The following is an 18,684-nucleotide window of genomic DNA, read 5'->3' on the forward strand; positions in this document are numbered from 1 at the left end:
AAAGTAGGTAAAAACCATCTTGTTGTACCTCATTTTCTTCCTCGGCCATCTCCTTGACACTGTCTTCACCACTTGTCTCTTTCTCCCACTTTGCCTTCTTGAGCATGTCCAGTGCTTCCTTGAGCTCGTTAATCAAGTCTCTGATTCTCTTCTCTCTCCGCTTGACATCCTTCTTAAGGGCAGCTATCTCTTTGTCTCTAGTTGCCACTGTTTCTATGGTTCTCTGCCAAAGAATTACACATACATTGATATAAAAATTATACATACATATATCAAAGGCTTTTCCCCCTTATAAGGGAGGTAGCCAAAAACAAAGGCATAAAAACCACTCCCACCCATTCCATCCCTATCATACTCCACTCCCGTCCACCCTCTTATATTGGCATCTCCTGGATGATGGGTCATCCCCACATCTCACACAATGTCCTGGGTCAGAAGTCGTGTCACAAGACACAGTACATCCACAGCAAAGCCATTTCATTAAATCGGCGGACCCCACCCCCTTCTGTCCCTTCATGCAGAAAAGAAGACGGGGAGAAATTCCTTTCAGCTGCGTCAGTTTATTTCTCACACTACTCTCTCAACCCCCATCCCCCACCCACTCCACCTCATGCACCACAGCATCATCCGTAAACAACCATTCTCCATTCACCCCTATCTTCTATCCTCTCCCATCTCTCCCAATTCCCCTCTTTCCCAATGCTCCTTTAACCTCATCCATCCATCTCATCCTTGGTTGCCCCCTCATGTTCACTCCTTCCACACCTCTTTTACTAATATTTTTTTCACTTATTCTTTTCAAGTGTCCAAACCATCCCAATACTCTTTCATCAACCCTATCTCCCAACTCCTTTTCCACCCCTGCTCTCCTCATTTCTCACTCTATCCAGCCTAGTGACCCTTACCATACTTCTCAGGCATTTCATCTCGAACACATTTAAAGTCTTCCTCTCCTATGTTCCATGTTTTTGCCCCATACAGTGCTGTTGGCACAATCACTCCTTAGCATCCATTTCCAAATGTCTATTTCTCATTACACTTTCTAATCCCTGAAGGCATTAACTTGCTTCTCTCAATCTACATTCTACCTCCACCTCCACTCTTCCCTTTCCCACCACATTCACACCCAAGTATCTAAAACTTTCCACTTCCTCCAGTCTCTTTCCCTTAATACTCACTTCCAGTCTGCTGCCTCTTTCTCCTTTTGTATATCTCATCACCTTACTTTTACCCACATTTATTTTTAAACTTCCTTCTTTCAAACACCTTCCCAAACTCCATCACAAACTCCCTTAATCTGTCCTCTTATCCTGCTAGAATTAGTGTTTCCAGCAAATAACAACTGGCTTATCTCCCATTTTACTCCATTTTCTTTAACCATCTCCAATCCCCAGCCCATTACCATTGCGTTTACCTCTCACGCCTCCTCATCCATGTATAAATTGAACAGCCAAGGCAACATAATACATCCTTGGTGAAGTCCCACCTTTACCTCAAACCACTCACTCTCTCCATTTCTAATTCTAACACTAACACATAAAAATTTGACTGTTTTTAACAGCTTTCCTGTTATCCCATATAGCTGCATTTCCTACCACAGTGCCTTCCTCTCTACTCTGTCATAAGCTTCTTACAAATCCATAAAGGCCCAAAAAACATCCTTACCTTTTCCTAAAGCTTTCTCACATACCTGTCTTACCACAAAAATCTGATCCACGCAACCCCTAACTGTCCTAAACCCACACTGTTCCTCACCAATTATTCCCTTTGTTCCTCTCCTAATCCTCTCAATCAAAACCCTCCCTAAGCCTTCCCAACTACCCTAAAACTAATCCCTCTGAAACTACTACACTCACTTACCCCCCTTTCCCTTGTAAATTGGAACTATACAGGCTCCTCCAGCACTCTACCCTCTTTTTAACAAACATTAAATAACCTCTTTTAGACATTCTGCATGACACCCATCCAAACAAGGTGCCTTACCTGCTCTCATCATCTTCACAACTGCCTTCACCTCATCTTCCCTAATTTCTCCTCCATTTTTCTCATTAATAAAATCACAACTAAAAGCCCCTTACCTGTACACATTGACATGATTCATTAAATGCTTCCTCTATCTCCTTTAGCTTTGCTGCCTTCTCACTCACAGTGGCTTCGAGTTCTGCAATCTGCTTCTGTTTCTCATCTAGTGTTATCTGAATCTCCACCAAAATTTTATTCTGCTTATCTATTTGTTCCATCTTCTCTTCAATTATTCGATCACGCTCCACTATCTCTTGTACTTTGACTTCAATCTCTGGTTCCATCTGGCAATACAGAAGATACAGATATATAACACTCTAAGATTACATTATAAATGTGGAAGATAAAAGGAGAGAAAAAAAAAAAAACATGCAAATGGAAGGATCTTGAGAGGAAGATGAAAACTTAGGTGGAGTAAAGGGGACCTTGAACATACAAAGAATGTGGATTGCAAAAGATAGAGATGAATGGAGGATGATACAGAGTGAGGGGACATTTTCATAAGCTCTAAAAAAAAATTGAGTATATGTGGAAGAGGAAGGTCATATAATGAAGTAGTGGAAGTAAACTAGCTTCAGGTGTCAGTTCCTGTTGTGAAATTGCTCTCTCTCACTGCACAGCCTTTAACGAGACCAGCACGGAAGGTGTCAACGATAATTTCACCCATGTAGTGTCAAGATGGGAGAGATGTTTCCATATGTAGGTAGTGGAAGTGTCTTTTACTCAGCCACCTTATTTTACAAGGAAGGGATTTTGGAATGTATATATATACATATACCAATGGCTTTTTCCCCCCTTACAAGGGAGGTAGCCAAAGTCAAAGGCATAAATCCTCTCCACCCATTTCATCCCCACATACTCCACTCCCATTCACCACCCCTCCCTCTCTCTTTTCTAGGCTCTTCCTGGATGACAGGTCATCCCTGCATCTCACCCACTGCCCTGGGTCAGAAGCAGTGTAGCAAGACACAGCATATCTATAGCAAGGCTGCTTTATTTAATCAGCAACCCCCCTCTCTGTCCCCTCATGCAGAAAAAGAGAAGACCAGGAGAAATCCCTTTTGGCTGTGTCAAAATATCATTCACACATACTCCCTCACACCCCCATCCCCCATCACTACCATGTATTACAGCATCATCTATACACAACCATTCTCCACTCACCCCTATCTTCTGTCCTCAACAGACATTCCCCTTTTTCCCAATGCCCCATTTACCCCAATTCATCCATCTCATCCTTGGTTGCCCCTCATGTTCATTCCCTCCACCTCTGCTTTCCACACATCCATCTTTCTTCTCACAAACATACTTCCTATGTCTTCCCTTTTACTCTCATCCATACCACAACTACACACAATAAAAGACCCAAACCTTAGGGTCCTGGTTGGAAAACTCCTCCTAGATCCTCTTATGCCTTTGCTTTTTTTTAGGAATGTCCCTTTTGGGGCTACAGGTAAGGATGCCTAGTCCTATCCCTATCCCGTTTTTGTTGCCTTTAACAACTCAAGTGGAAATACTTGGCAGTATTCTTTTCCCCCACCACAGGGTTCAGCGAAATGAGAAATGAATATTCAGAGAAGTGGTACAGGACAGTAACAAGAGTGGGGGGACAGCATAACAGAGAGACAGTCACAGTATAATAAAGTATCATCATTTCTCTATGTATAGAAATTTCCTCTACCACAAAGGAAATGAAAGTAATAATAATAATAATAATAATAATAATAACAATAATAATAATAAAAAAATAATAATAATAAAAAATCCTTCATTGACCCACAAGTTTGTTAATACTCACCTTTATGAGATCTTCCTGCAGTTGCTGAATCTGCTGGTCCTTCTCAAGAAGCTGTGCCCTGTGATCCTCCAGTTGCTGCACCATCTCCTGCAGCTCCTCTTCCTTGGTATCCATGACTGTCCTCAGTTCTGCCACCTCCTCTTCCTTGCACTCCAACTATAGGAATAGTTTGACAGTTAAGAAAATTGCTCACTCTTAATTACTTATCAATATCATGGTGCATTTTTACAACTTTAAGGAGACTATAAGAGATCATTTCATTAACTGTACAATGGGTCAAAATCCTAATTCAGGCTGAGGTCAAGCCCTCAGTTGTACACTGAAATCTTCCTCAGATCCCCCATGCAGGAGACACCCAGCCCCAAGGTAACTGGCTACAACAACCAGTTCACCCTGTAGTTCAATTCACTTAAGTGGAAAACATAGTAGGCTACCTCCAGAACTTACCTCTTTTCTGAGGTTGACTACGTCACCTTCAATGATCTGCTTGGTCTCCTCCTTGACAACAAGCTCCTTTTCCAGTTCTGCCACACGTTCCTGTAAGGCTTCTAATTCTGGTTGTTGGGGACTCTCTGGTGGCAGACTAAATACTCCTGTATGGTAAAGGTACAAGAACCAATACTGAAATCATTTCACATGGATGGGTGCATGCCTTAGGTGACTACCTCCCTTGTGAGAGGGAAGAAGCCTTTTAGTATATATAGATATCATGTAGGATGGAAATACACCTGTTCAGTACAATGACACTATAGATTTTGCAATATACACCAGATATTCTATTACAAGTCTTGTATGGAAGATGAGAATGATCAATTTGCTTGTACCATCAACTGGCACATCCATGATGATGAATAGGGAAACTACTCATAGATATACAGAGTGCTGTCATTATGACAGTATGGATCGCTAAGGTCCTATCAAATATACTGAACAAGGCAATGTGTGGCAAGGAGACAAGATTATATTGCCACATTCTAATAACCATCAACAGTACACATTAAGTTCTCACAGGCATTCCTATTGGATCACTGTCAACTGAAGGTTCAACTGTATTGCTTAGTGTTTACAAGCAATGTACTACTGAATGAGAACAAGTACTGTCCAAGCAGATCCATATCTTGGACATTAAATAATCTAATGCTGGGAATCTACATATACAATAAGTTGGGAATCTACATATACAATGTGAGAATCCTTGCAGAAGACCACAAACTGAAGAGTTTGACTGAAGAACTAAAGAATATCAGCCGAGTTATTATGGAATTTGTGAAGTCCAAAGGGAGGAGGAAAATCTCGTGCACCTAACATCCCCTTGATCTAATCCATCCACCTCATTCCTGGTCTTCCCTTCAAGTTCACTCCATCCACTTCTACTCTCCACACTTTTCTGCTAGCCTTTCCTCACTCATTCTTTCCAAATACCCAAATCATCTCAGCATACTTTAATCTACCCTATCTACCAACTCTTTCCACTGCCACTCTCTTGCCTCACTTCTACACTTCTCACTTTATCCTTGGAACACCTACCATACTCCTCAAGCATATTTAGGTTCTTCCTTTCTGTTTTTTTTACATTCCAAATCTCCACTCCTAACAATATTTTGGCCACAATCATTTCCTCATACAGTCTTCACTGTACAGTCATCCCCAGACACTTTTATATAACTTTTCATCAACCCCAGTCATTTACTTGCTTTTCTTACCCTATAATTAATCTCTACCCCTACTCCACCATTCAATTCCACATACAACACTATATACTTAAAGCTCTCCACTTCCCCCAGTCTCTCACCAATCAAACTTACCACCAACCCACTATTATCATATCTTATCACCCTACTTTTGCCCATATTCATTTTGAGCTCTCTCTTCTCAACCTCCCACATTTTGTCAACTGCTTCAGTCCATCCCCAGACTCAACCACAAGCACTGTATCATCCATGAACAACTGGCTCACTTCCCTCCATTCGCTCGTTACCCCTAAACCCCTGCCTTGTACCCTTGCATCTACCTCCTACACCACCACCCACAAACATGTTGAACAACCATCGTGGCATTACACAACCTTACCACATCCCTTTCACCTTAAACTACTCTTACTCTCCATTCCCAACCCACACACAATCTCTACTACTAACATACATCAAAACTTTTATCCACCCTAAACAGACTTCTACTTATCTCATTCATTTGCAACACATTCCATAATGCCCTTTTGTCAACCTTGTCATACCCCTTCTCTAAATCCATGAAACTCCAAGACATCTTTACCCTTTGCCAAGAACTTCTCACATATTTGTCTCATGACAAAAACTTGATCTTCTCAAACCTACAGTGCTCTTCTTCAATTTCTCCCCTTCCCCCTGTGTTAGTGTAGGAGAAGCATGACATAATTCCCCAAGTATGTTGTACAAGGCAATTAAGTGGGACATAGTGAAATGACTAGGGATCCTCCCCCAATTTCTCTATTTTTCAAATGCAGGTAGCCTAAATAAAGCTGTCCCACACTTGGATGAAGGGATTACCACTTACCCTGCAGAGCAGAGGGTGCTTTGGGGTTTGCCTCCTTGGTCTTCTTGTTTAGCCGGAGCGTTGTGGGTCGAGTCCTTTTATTCCCCTGGAGGTGAAGGGGGAGAGCGGTAGGTGGACAGGGGAGAGTAGAGTTGCCAGGAATGAAACCGTCCTCAATGTGGCTGTTTTGGTCGTCTCCCTTCTTGTCGTCACTGAAGGCAAGGCCGCACAGTCTAGACAGTTCACTCTGATGACTGCTGTCTCTCTCCTGACAACTGGTTTCGTAGTCCTCAATTTCCTAATGAATAGAAAAAAAAAAAAAAAATTGTTAAAAGGCTTTACAGAGATAATGAGTGCATGATACCAGCTAGTGTTACTAGTCCTGCATGACAATGATCAAAGGAAATCATATCCCTGGAGGGACTGACCATATCCACATTGAATATACATTTCTTTCTCACCTTTCTATGAAATAATAATAATAAAATGAGAGAGAGAGAGAAGATGGGGTAAGTGGAGAATAGCTGTGTATGGATGATGCTGTAATGCATGGAAGGGAGTGGGTGGGGGATGGAGGGGAGTTAGGGAGTGGTTGTGAATGATATTTTGACACAGTCTGAAGGGATTTCTCCCATTCTCTTTTTCTGTAAAAGGGGATGGAGAAGAAGGGGTCACTGATTAAATGAAACAGCCTTGCTGTGGATGTGCTGTCTTACTGCATTACTTCTGATCCAGGGCAATGGGGGAGATACAGGGATGACCCATCATCCAGGAGGAGCCAAGAAAAGAGGGAAGGAGGGAGGGATGGTGGATGGGAGTGGAATGGGTGGGGATGAAATGGATGGGAATGGAATTATGCCTTTTGGCTTTGACTGCCTCCCTTATAAGGGGGGGAAAAGCCCTTGGTATTTGTATATGTACAAAACCTTTCCACTGCAGGAGAAAAATTATGTACACATTAAACTACATGAAACTGAGAGAAGTAAGGAATGTAGTGATGGATAAAGGATAAACAGGAGTAAAGGAAGAATAGGTACATTTCAAGGAGGAAGTGCTGAAGTGCATGAAGACAGTATGTGGGACGAGGAGGATGAGAGGCAACAGAGGCAGTGAATGGTAGGATGAAGAGGTAAAGGCAGTGAGGGCAGAAAAGAAGCGAGCAAATAAGGGAAAATTGTAAAGAGGAAACGGGCATTCTCTGTCAGATCATCAAGTGCCTAACATCTTCATCTCTCCGATTTTACTGAAATTTGGTTTATAAGTAGTTTTAGGACTAAACACATTTCTGAAATTTTAAGGTCAATCTGAACAACCATTTAGGAGATGTGACTTCAGATATTTTGAAGTCATATGAGAGGTCACTAACATTTGGCAACCAATAACTAGGGTAACAAGTCAGTTATATAAATGTATATTATACATTTAGAATAAAAAAAGACAAGGAATCCAAATATCCGAGTTTTAGAACTAAGTTGAAAAATAAAAAATTCCACTTTAGCAAAAATTTTAGGTCAATATTTGACTCCTGGGGTATCAGAATTGAAAAAAAAATTAGATGAGAAAAATGAAGGCTATTAGAATCATACATATTTTTCACACTTAAGCTCCTAATCTAATTACCTTTAATAAAAAACTTATAAGTGAACTTTAGTCCCCAGTCTGTAATCTTTGCATCAACCAATAAAACAGAATAATAATAAAGACAAACATATGTACCTTCTGTAAGCCCTCAATACGTTCCTGGAGGGCCTGGTTCTCCTGTTGATGGGCGTCGTTAAGCTGTGCCACCTGCTCCTGGTATTGCTGGTCAAGGGCTGTGAGGGCATTTGAGGCCTGACGGACCAGCTCCTGCTTGTCATACAGTTCTCGTTTAAGGGCCTCCGTTTCCACCTGAAAACAAAAGATTACCAGGCTAAGTAGGGGTACAGCAGCCACAAGCACCATGTACGAGTAACACAATACAACAATTTAAGAACAAACTTGATCTTGCGAGATACAAAAACGAGTCACCACGAGCATAGCTCCCCTTCCCGTATAATACAACTAGGTAAATTCACATACAACCACTCCTCGTTTAACGACGACAATTGGGACCAGCGTCGCCGTCGTTAACCGAATTGGTCGTTAAGCGAAAGTGTATACATATACGTACATGTACAATGTCCAGCAATACATGTATCTTTATTTTCGTGTATCTTCCCTCTTTTATACAATACATTGAAGCTTTATTTACTGTTTTGATAGTACAAAACGCCCTCAAATAACGCGGTGGTTAGGTTCCTGAAATTACCGTGTATGACCAAATCCGCGTATGCTGACATTCCATATTAAATACCGGGGTATTTTTTTAGTTTCGACCATGGGCGCAATATAGCAATAGAAAATTAATTATTAATTTTGTAAATTAAAATATATCAACGGACTATGCAATTTTGTGGGCGGAAATGAAAATAAAAAATACCTTGCTATAAGCAAATATGCTAATGAACGAAGTCGGTAGCACAGGATCGGGACGCCATCTTGTCTGTCAATTGACGGCCTCGGTACTTCCGACAGTACCTCGCCAGGTATATTTTCTTGAAGGAATGTTATGGAGCGGAGATGCATGCATTCCTTCAAACTGCAAGAACTTTGTATACCCCGCAAGCTGAGAGAATGGTTGAAAAGCCCGCCAACGTCTCTCACGACGACGACAACGAGGACGAGCCGGATGACATTTAATTTGCAGGTAATGATTTATCAAACACAGGTTAGGTTAGTTTAGTTTAGGTTAGAAGAATTTATCATCCTTTCATTTCTTCGACGTCGGCATCTATCAAAACAAACATGGCGTACCATTCGTCCGACACGACTTCGCTACTTATGAAATCTGTTTTAGCACATTTTTTTTTATTTCCGCTCACAAAATTGCATTTTACGTTGATACATTATAATTTACAAAATTAATAATTAATTTTCTATTGCTATATTGCGCCCATGGTCGAAACTAAAAATTTACCAATACCGGTATATACTGTACCCCAGGTAGTTTTTGCAGCTTGCAGGATGGTAATATAGACCCAAGTTTCAGAACACTTTACCTCACGGCTAATATCCACCGTACAAGTTCATTTATAACATCATACAAATTTGCCTCAGCCAACTTATCGTACACGACGTCGTAACTTCGGGAGATTTACGTTAAACTAATATTGGTCTGTCATAAAGCCCGTCGTTACTCCGCGTTGTCGTTAACCGAGTAGGTCGTTAAACGAGTAGTTGTACTCTACCTCAGCAAAGAATTGGGAACAAGTGGAGCTGGTTCAGCAGTACGATATATTTTTATTTTTGATAAACAGAAAGGGGGGTTAAATAATGATAGTTCTTGCAAAGCCTAAACAAGAAAATGCCCAACTGTGACGAAAGCAATCAGCTGACTCCGCCATCTCCATTGTAACAGGAAAAGCACTTTTGGCATGCAGGCACCCACACATACATGCAAGGGTTTCATATCACCAAGAAAAAATGTATGTAGATTTACTTGTACAAGGGATGAGAACTTGACGACAGCAAGTAATTTTGCATATTATATATTCACGTGGAGTAACAAAAAGGAAGTGTGGTTGAATACATGACAGAAAGGGAACACAAATACATGGGAACAAAATGGGTGGGGTGGAACATGTCCACAGGAAAGGAACGTGGAGAGGTGCCCTACCTCTTCCCTCAACCTGACTACAGCTAGGTCAATTTGGCGGGTATTCCTTAAATAAACTCCTTGCATATTCAGTCAATTTATCACATATTAATACAGCAATGAACAATCACCATATCAATTGGACAAGAGCTTGATACATGATGGATCATGTTTGATCTCAGACATATGAAAAAATATATAATTACGAGTTATGGCCATTTCAAATGTGATCAGTTGTAAACAGAATTAATTTTTGAGAAATACCCGCCAGATTAACCTATCCGTAGTCAGGTCAAGTGAAGAAAGCAAGGTCAATGCTGTTCACATTCCCTTCCTGTGGACATATCTCCACCACTGATCTATATAACACCTGGATAGCGTATACGGGCCGTGGGCTGCCCCAGGAGTGAGGCCAGCGGGCGGGACATGGCCGCCATAATGGAAGTACCAAAACAGCTAGTGTGAACCGCTCCGCCGGTCATTATAACACCATTTTTAGATCAGTGTCATGGGAGCTGTCGTGATACTCTCGTGGCCTGTGATCCAAGCATGATTGGGTATATAATGGCCACACAATTCGTCGCTGCTGGGCCCTCCATATACATACATACATACGTACATACGTATACAAGGTGTATATCAAAATAGCATCATCACAATAAAACAATATATTGATATTTATTACCTCTGGCAGAAATAACCATTTATATACATAAACTTGTGCATGTACAGTATATGGATGAGTTGGCACTGACAAATTATAATTCCAGTATATATTATAACTTCAAGGGAATGTTACACAGACAACAAATGGGATAATGATATATAGTCAAAATATTATAGGATAATAATAGATCTATACTAGCATTTAACGGAATAAATATCCCTATAACATTTGATTACTGTACTGCTTATCGTTATTGGTGCTTGAATAAAACAAGTTTTGATAACTCCTTCCTCACTTTGACACCGTTTACTTTTTGAGAATACAATTTGGAGATATGATGGAGCCTGATTTTGCAGAAGCACGTGACGATACATTTGATCAAATTGACGATGAGGTTAGAATCCGGGGTTGTGTCGAACATGTGGAAAAATATAGAAATTGCCATATCTATGATCTAAATTGTTTCAAATAGTAAAATATCGCATTAAAGTGGTGAACATGTAAGGGGCCATTCAAAGAGTATGTAACGCGGGGGGGGGGGTGCATGGTAGATGCGATGCGTTACGAGGATGTGGGGGTGTTTTCAACAGTGCTACGCAACGCTAATAATGGTTATTTATATTCATTTATTAATTTATGTCATAAATTATGCACTGAAATAGCATATCCTTATCAGATCGAGCAATAAATATCGAGCAAAAAAATCCAAAAACATCATACCATGTTTCATTCTTTGATGCAATCGTAAACAATTTCACACAGGACAAATAAAAATGAGTATGTTTTGGTGAGAAGTCAAGGGGGAGGGGTGTTTGGCGGATCTGGCCTACACTTGATGGGGGTGCCGAGTTGTAATTAGTTGTAATCAGTGTTATGTAATACAGGGAGATGTAACACCCAGTGTTACGCAATGTTACATGAGGTGGGGGGTGTCGAATTTCACCAGAAAAAACGTTACATAATTTTTGAACGGGCCCCGAATAGTAATTCAGCCCATCTAATATGAATTCCTCACACTTCACAATATAGAAAAAGCCTACACATGTAATCAGGAAGAACAACTGGTTCTATACAGCTACACAGCTCTGGACAGCGTTTGAGCCTTATAAGATATTTTTAAATGATAAATATCTATCCTGCTATTGCCACGATTACATTCGTGACAAATGGGTTGCTGCTAGATCTCTATTTCTTACGATAATAAATACAAAGCATTAACATGACAACACCTAACAAAACAGTTGGTGGGCAACATTTTATGGCTCCTGATGGCCGCATCATTTGTTGATAGGTATCGGGATGTTTTGGGTAATAAAACCTTAATTTACTTACGAGTGGAAGGACTGCTCACATCCACCTTTTCTCCGGTTGGTGCAGTTGAATGCAGCACAAGTTGGCATTGTAAAATGATCGTTGAATATGTATATGGGAGCGAAAGCTGCCGAGAACTGTAACTGTATCAGATCAGTGATCGCGTGGCGCGACTTTGTTTTGGTACTAACATCATGGCTGCCGCCGACCTCATAATCTCGACAGCGATCCGTGATCCAGTTATATCTAGATCAGTGATCTCCACACCCAGCACGCAGTTTATTTTACTGATATTTGTTTTTATGTTTATTTATTTTGCCAACTCATTTTCCACACGTCGGACCAATCAGCACCATTGTTTTCATTCTATTTTTATCGAAATTGTTATAGTGGTCTTAAGAAAGATGGCAGAGTTTGTAACTTCCGACTATGAGCACTGTCCAAACCAAGTGGAAGATAAAGCAGTCTGCTACATCATTAGAGCTTGTCGACATAAATGTCCTGGATGTAATACAAACTTTAGAGAAGTTAGAGAATCATAGTTACAGTGTTATTTACGTACAGTCTCACTAGTCTGTTTTATTGTTATAAGCATGCATGAAGTTTAGGCCTAAGCGATTTGTACAGTGCCATTGCAATGTCTGGCATATCTGGAAATTGCCGCGTTTTGCAATGTGCGTATCGTATGTAGGAAAAGTGGCAAACTGTAAAACGTTTTCAGCATGGTTTCTCCAAGGGTAAGTCATGCGTGACTAATCTTCTATCCTTTTACACTAAGGTATATAAGGCGTCAGACAACAATGAAAATTACGATGTTATTTACCTTGACTTTAGCAAAGCGTTCGACAAAGTGCCACACCAGAGACTACTAAATAAAATCAAAGCCCATGGCATAGGAGGAAAAGTGTTAGAATGGATTAGAGCTTGGATTAGTAACGGAAAACAGCGGGTCACCATAAATGGAATAACATCTAGGTGGGGCAATGTTACTAGCGGGGTCCCCCAGGGCTCGGTTTTTGGGTCCCTTGTTGTTCATTATGTATATAAACGACTTAGACGAAGGGTTAAATAGTGATGTTAGTAAGTTTGCGGACGACACTAAAATAGGACGCCTAATTAGGTCAGGAGACGACGCCCAGATTCTGCAGGATGACCTTAATAAGCTGTTAACATGGTCGGTGAAATGGCAAATGAACTTCAATATCTCTAAGTGTAGCGTGTTAAACGTAGGGCTACACAACCCCGAAAATAGATACAACTTAGATAACACGTTTTTAGAAAAATCTGAGTGCGAGAGGGACTTGGGAGTTCTGGTGAGTCCGGACCTTAAAACCAGGAAGCAGTGTATTAGCGCCAGAAATAAAGCTAACAGGGCATTAGGCTTCATTGCTAAGACGGTAACGAATAGAAGTGCAGAGGTAATTATTAAACTCTATCTAGCGATAGTTAGACCCATCCTTGACTATGCGGTACAGTTTTGGTCTCCGTCCTACAGAATGGATGTAAATTCACTAGAATCAGTACAGAGAAGAATGACCAAAATGATACAAGGACTCAGAAATTTGCCTTACGAAGAGAGGCTTAGGCACCTAAACTTACACTCTCTGGAAAGACGCAGAGTGCGGGGTGATCTAATAGAAGTGTTCAAGTGGATCAAAGGCTATAACAAGGGTGATGCAAACAAGGTCATCATAATAAAACAACAGGGCAGGACTCGCAGTAATGGGTATAAACTGGACAAATTTAGATTTAAGAAGGAAATAGGCAAGAATTTGTTTACTAATAGGGTGGTCGATGAATGGAATAAACTTAGTAACCATGTAGTAAGCGCTGAAACTATCAGTTGTTTTAAAAAACGATTAGACAATTTTATGGATGGGGATGACAGGTGGTGATGGATACGGAGCTGCCTAGTGTAGGCCTTATGGTCTTTTGCAGTCTCCTTTATTTCTTATGTTCTTAATGTCGATTGCCTTGTGCAAGGCCCCATCCCTGTGGTAGGCACTTATCATATTGACCGTTGAATGTGTTTATTATGCAAACGAAATAGTTAACAACGAATTCTGCACTTGTGTCTGCACCTGTCTGCTTTGGAAAGTATTATGGGGCGAAAATGAAAGGTATGGCAAGTTAAAAAAAAATGTGCAACCGACAGCTCTTGCTAGGAGAATGGTTATGGGTGGAAGTAAACACCGTCACGGTAGTGGAAGGCCTTGTAATAAAACTTAGAAATCAGGAATACAAAAAATACCCCACTTTGATAGTAGTTCCTCGGTGGAAAGCTCACAGCTTGTCAAGAAATGAGGCCTTAGGAAAGTCTGTCTTCTGTGTGCGTAACCTTCGTTATTATCATCTTAGAATTTATTAGGCGATCTCATTTTGAGAACCCAAAGCAAATGTATATGCACTGTACTTTCACTCATTTTCCAAAAAATTACAAAGACAAATAGCCTACATGCCTAACGGAATGAATAATTTTCTGTTAAAATGCTTTTTTTCTAACATGGAGAGTCAAGGTGGTAGCACACAAATAATAAAATTATCGAACTCTGGACACAAATGTAAAAACATGAAAAAGAACTTGGGGTCTCTTGAAAATCAATCAAAGAACCTGTTCACAAACTTAATTTAAAATTTTGTGCTTTTGTGGTAGGTCTATATCAAAATATAGATTTTTTGCGTGAAGAACAAATCTGCGAAAAGTAAGTCACAGCATGAACACAACGTACGTGGTAAAACATTTGCGCGCCAAAACAGTGTGTTCTCCAATGACGACATATATGAAACAACAACAATAGCGCTGATTGGTCCGACTGGAAAGCACGCGTGGAAAAAAGGTGAAGCCACCACCCCCTCCCCCCGCACCCGTTTTTGTTCCATTTTGTCCGTGTTCCCTTTCTGTCGTGCGTTCAACTACACTTCTGTTTTTGATACTCCTTGCGAGGACATAATACACGAAAGTGCTTCCTGTCTTACAGTTTCTTTTCTGTTATGGTAATTTTGCTACGAAAACACGCGCGCGCGCGCGCACACACACACACACACACACACTTGTCATTTGAAGAGAGACTGACAAAACTGGAGTTATCGACTTTGGAGCAATGAAGAGAGAGGCGACCTACTGACAATCTATAGAATCATGAAGGGCACAGAAATACTCGATAGAGAGGATTTGTTGAATTAGGACAAGAGGATTTGGAAAGAAACTCAATAAAGATAGTTATAGAAGAGATCCGAAAAAGAACATTTTCCACACAGAATGGTGGACACTTGGAACAAAATGGACGAAACAATAGTGTGTGCAAAAACCATTCACGAATTTAAGAGCGAACTAGACACCCCGAGCGTAGCTCTCCTTCCTGTAAAATACAACTAGGTAAACACACACACACACACACATATATATATATATATATATATATATATATATATATATATATATATCACTGAATAAATTAAAATCAACTCTACACCAATAGCAATAATAATAACAACAATAATAATAATAATAATAATAATAATAAAGTAAAATTAAAACAAAGGGGTTATGTCAACTCACCTTAAGTTCTATATTGGTCTTGTAGAGTTCCTCCCTGTCCTCTTTGTCCACCTTCTGGCCAATGCGGTCTTCCAAGAAGTAGATGCGCAGCTTGAGGGAGAAGTTCTCCTTCTTCAGGTTGTCCAGCTGCTCCTCATACTCCTTCATGGTCCGGCCCCGCAGAGGAGACACCTTGCTGGGGGACCGCAGCCCGAACGAGACTGTGACACAAGGGTGAGAGAAGTATGCATGAGAGGCAAGGCATTCACGAACGAGAGGTGACTGTGACACATTGGGGGGGGGGGGATTACATTCTGGTCACTCCCCCCCCAGACACACAGCAAACGGAAAAAGTCAAAATTGTTTAGGTGGGCAAAGGTAGTCAGTCATACACTACGAGTAATAAATGCAAACTCAAAAACAGGGAGAAATGTGTACGAGGAGCAAGGAATATAAGTGTGAGCTAATCATGGGCCTTGTCAGTCAGCGAGTCTTATCCTTCCACTCACTGGGATAAACTTCCCAAGTGTTCTTTCAACTTTGTGAGGATGGCGATTCCTATGTGGCGAGAGTAAACGAACCATACACGCAATACATGGCTTGCTTATACTCACGGTCACATGTGTCTGAGAGAAAGAGAGACGGAAATGGGGATGTATAGATAGAAAGAAAGAGAGAGAGAGAGAGAAGGGGGGGGTTGCTAATTGGCGGTGGCAGGGATGGGGGGGGGGGTTATGTTCCTTGAAGCACTCCACAGTGCAAAGGCCAAAGCTGTAACATTTCCAATTTAAAATTGAAGGAGGATGGATGGACGTTCGGACATCAATCAATCAGCTATTTCCAGTCCACTGCTGAACAAAGGCCTCTTTCATAATATTCCACGAATCTGCCACGTCACTCCTGCAAACTTCTCTCTCATCTCTCCAACATCTGTCATAGCTAGCGGTAATTTTATTCTTTCACTGTCGCGGGAGAGTGAATGGGAGGCCATTCAGGAATTGGGAATAAGGTTGAAAGTCTGGTTTCTCATCACCAAGTACTTTTTTGAAGGAGGAAGACAAAGAAAGAAAAGAGAAGAAGAAAAGGGAAAATAAGAAGACGAATAGAAGAAAAAGAAAAGAAACTGAACAAATAAATATACACACAACAGACACACACACACACACACACACACTATACTCACAGGGGATGGAGCCGCCATGGACAGACTCAAGGCTGGGCGCATCCTGAAGTTGAGCAGGACTCGAACTGAAACGGAAGAGGAAACTGGTTACAAACTGGTCACTTCACCCTTTTGGTGCAATTCATGAACTGATCATTTTATCGTGGCTGCTGCCAGAGACTTCATATATATTAGGGTGAATGAGCATTTGCGTGGCATTGTTTGTGTGCCTTGATTAAGTGCTGAGTTGGCGGCTTCATTAACGGCCACAAATAAATGAACTAAATAAAAATAACACAATAAATGAAATACAATGACTTTCCTTTCTTTATTCTGGCTGCCAGAACCAATGACGGGTACCCACGAGTGTTTCCGCGAGATGGCTGGTGCCCGTCTTAAAAGGCTGTACCAAAGTCTCCAAACCAGGCCCAAAAACCACGTCATCTCGACTACCCCCCCCCCCAAAAAAAAAGGGGGAGGGGGCATTTTGATGAAAATCTTGTTTAATGAAAGTTAATGAAAAGTGGCATTGTAGGGGGAAAAACTATCTAATTATTTGTCCTGTTAGTGGCGACGCCGATCGAGTGTATTTTGTTTAGAAGTCGACGGCGACATTGTCGTCTTGAATCATCAGTGAATATATTAAGGCAAGAGTATCGCCGCCAATTACGACATGGCCATTGCTCAGTGGGCACCTAACAAAACATGGAAAGTATACCGATGTTTCAGGTGTTAATTCTTCCCTAATGTCTCATCCCCTAACACCTTGGGGGCGCCATACGTATCACCTTCATCCCAGTACCGTCCCTCTTCACCCTTCACCCGCGTCACGGTTTGGCACTCCGTTGTCCTGCTCTGACGTCGGTGCCAGCCTCAGGTGCCAAAACCATGATCGTGCGACTCCCACTGCCTTCTCATGTACACGTTTGCGTGCGTGCGCGAGTGCGCTTAGGCAGGCATGAAAGGTTACCAGTGACTATGGCAGTCTGGGTAATTATGACATTTCTATGGCCCAGATTCAGCTAAGCATTGATATCAAATATCTACAGTATATTCATCAGTTGAAAATTATAACACCAAATATTTCCAGTGCCATAAACCTTCCGTAAATAATAATAATAATAATAATATATATATAAAGACAATGAATAAATTAATCACTCAGTACATAAGTAAATAGACAAATAAATTCAGAAATGCAACATACTGCGGCAAACGGGACCTGTTTACAATGTGAACCTTGCACTTGTATAACTTCGGTGGATTCGGCTGCGAAGTTCGACTCTGCTCTTCACGAAGTGCATCAAGCCATTGAGCGTGATAACCCGACGCCAGGGTTAAGTGATGGGAAAGTGATGGGACAGATAGGTAATAGGGCAAAAGTGACGGTTCGTCACTTTTGCCCTATTACCTATCTGTCCCATCACTTTCCCCATTTTTGCCCGCTTTAGGGACTGTTGGAGCTAGGTAACTGTCTCTGCTGGGAATCGGAGAGGAGTGCGGGACTCGAACCCACAATGAAGTGAATGCGAAATCGACTCGCTTCCGATTACACCAACGCATATCAAGCCAGCCATACTCTGCACTTGTAAACAAGATGTTTGCACGGTGAAGCGTGCATACGCGTGCCGTTTTTAGCGACAAGCCAAGGGACGCCCCACCCCCACCCCTCAGTCTGACCAAACGATGACTCTAACTGAACATGTCATCCCACTTCGGGACTTGGCAGATGATCTGATAGTCATTCGACTTGCGGACTTGCAAAAATCAAGACATTCCACTTGCGGACTTCTATATGTCCAACTTATACTATCACTAAAATTACGGGCATGGCAGATGATCACCTGATCAAGTCATCCCACTTGCGGACTTAACAGACGATCTGCTGATCAAAGTATTCAAATTGCGGACTTGACAGATAACCAGCTGATCAATTCAATCAATTTGCGAACTTGACAGCTGATCAAGGGATTCCTCTTGCGGACTTCGCAGATGATGA

At 41.3% G+C, this 18,684-nt stretch overlaps 1 protein-coding gene across 11 annotated transcripts in view; it reads right to left on the reverse strand.

Moving 5' to 3' along the window:
• LOC143036447 (uncharacterized) overlaps positions 1-18,684 on the reverse strand; it is a 418,880-nt gene that overhangs the window by 23,261 nt on the left and 376,935 nt on the right. For all 11 annotated transcript variants that reach the window (XR_012967357.1, XR_012967356.1, XM_076203810.1 and 8 more), the window contains 8 exons: positions 16,707-16,771; positions 15,545-15,744; positions 8,048-8,221; positions 6,353-6,629; positions 4,268-4,413; positions 3,821-3,976; positions 2,079-2,306; positions 29-223 (listed from right to left, as the gene is read on the reverse strand). Coding sequence is in view for 9 of the 11 variants with exons in the window: in XM_076203810.1 (XP_076059925.1) it covers positions 29-223; positions 2,079-2,306; positions 3,821-3,976; positions 4,268-4,413; positions 6,353-6,629; positions 8,048-8,221; positions 15,545-15,744; positions 16,707-16,771 (1,441 nt within the window). In the remaining 2 variants the exon portion in view is untranslated. The remainder of the gene's footprint in view (positions 1-28; positions 224-2,078; positions 2,307-3,820; positions 3,977-4,267; positions 4,414-6,352; positions 6,630-8,047; positions 8,222-15,544; positions 15,745-16,706; positions 16,772-18,684) is intronic.

Source organism: Oratosquilla oratoria, chromosome 20 (genome assembly GCF_046742065.1).
Source record: "Oratosquilla oratoria isolate Oo_2021 chromosome 20, ASM4674206v1, whole genome shotgun sequence".
NCBI classification, from domain to species: Eukaryota; Metazoa; Arthropoda; class Malacostraca; order Stomatopoda; family Squillidae; genus Oratosquilla; species Oratosquilla oratoria.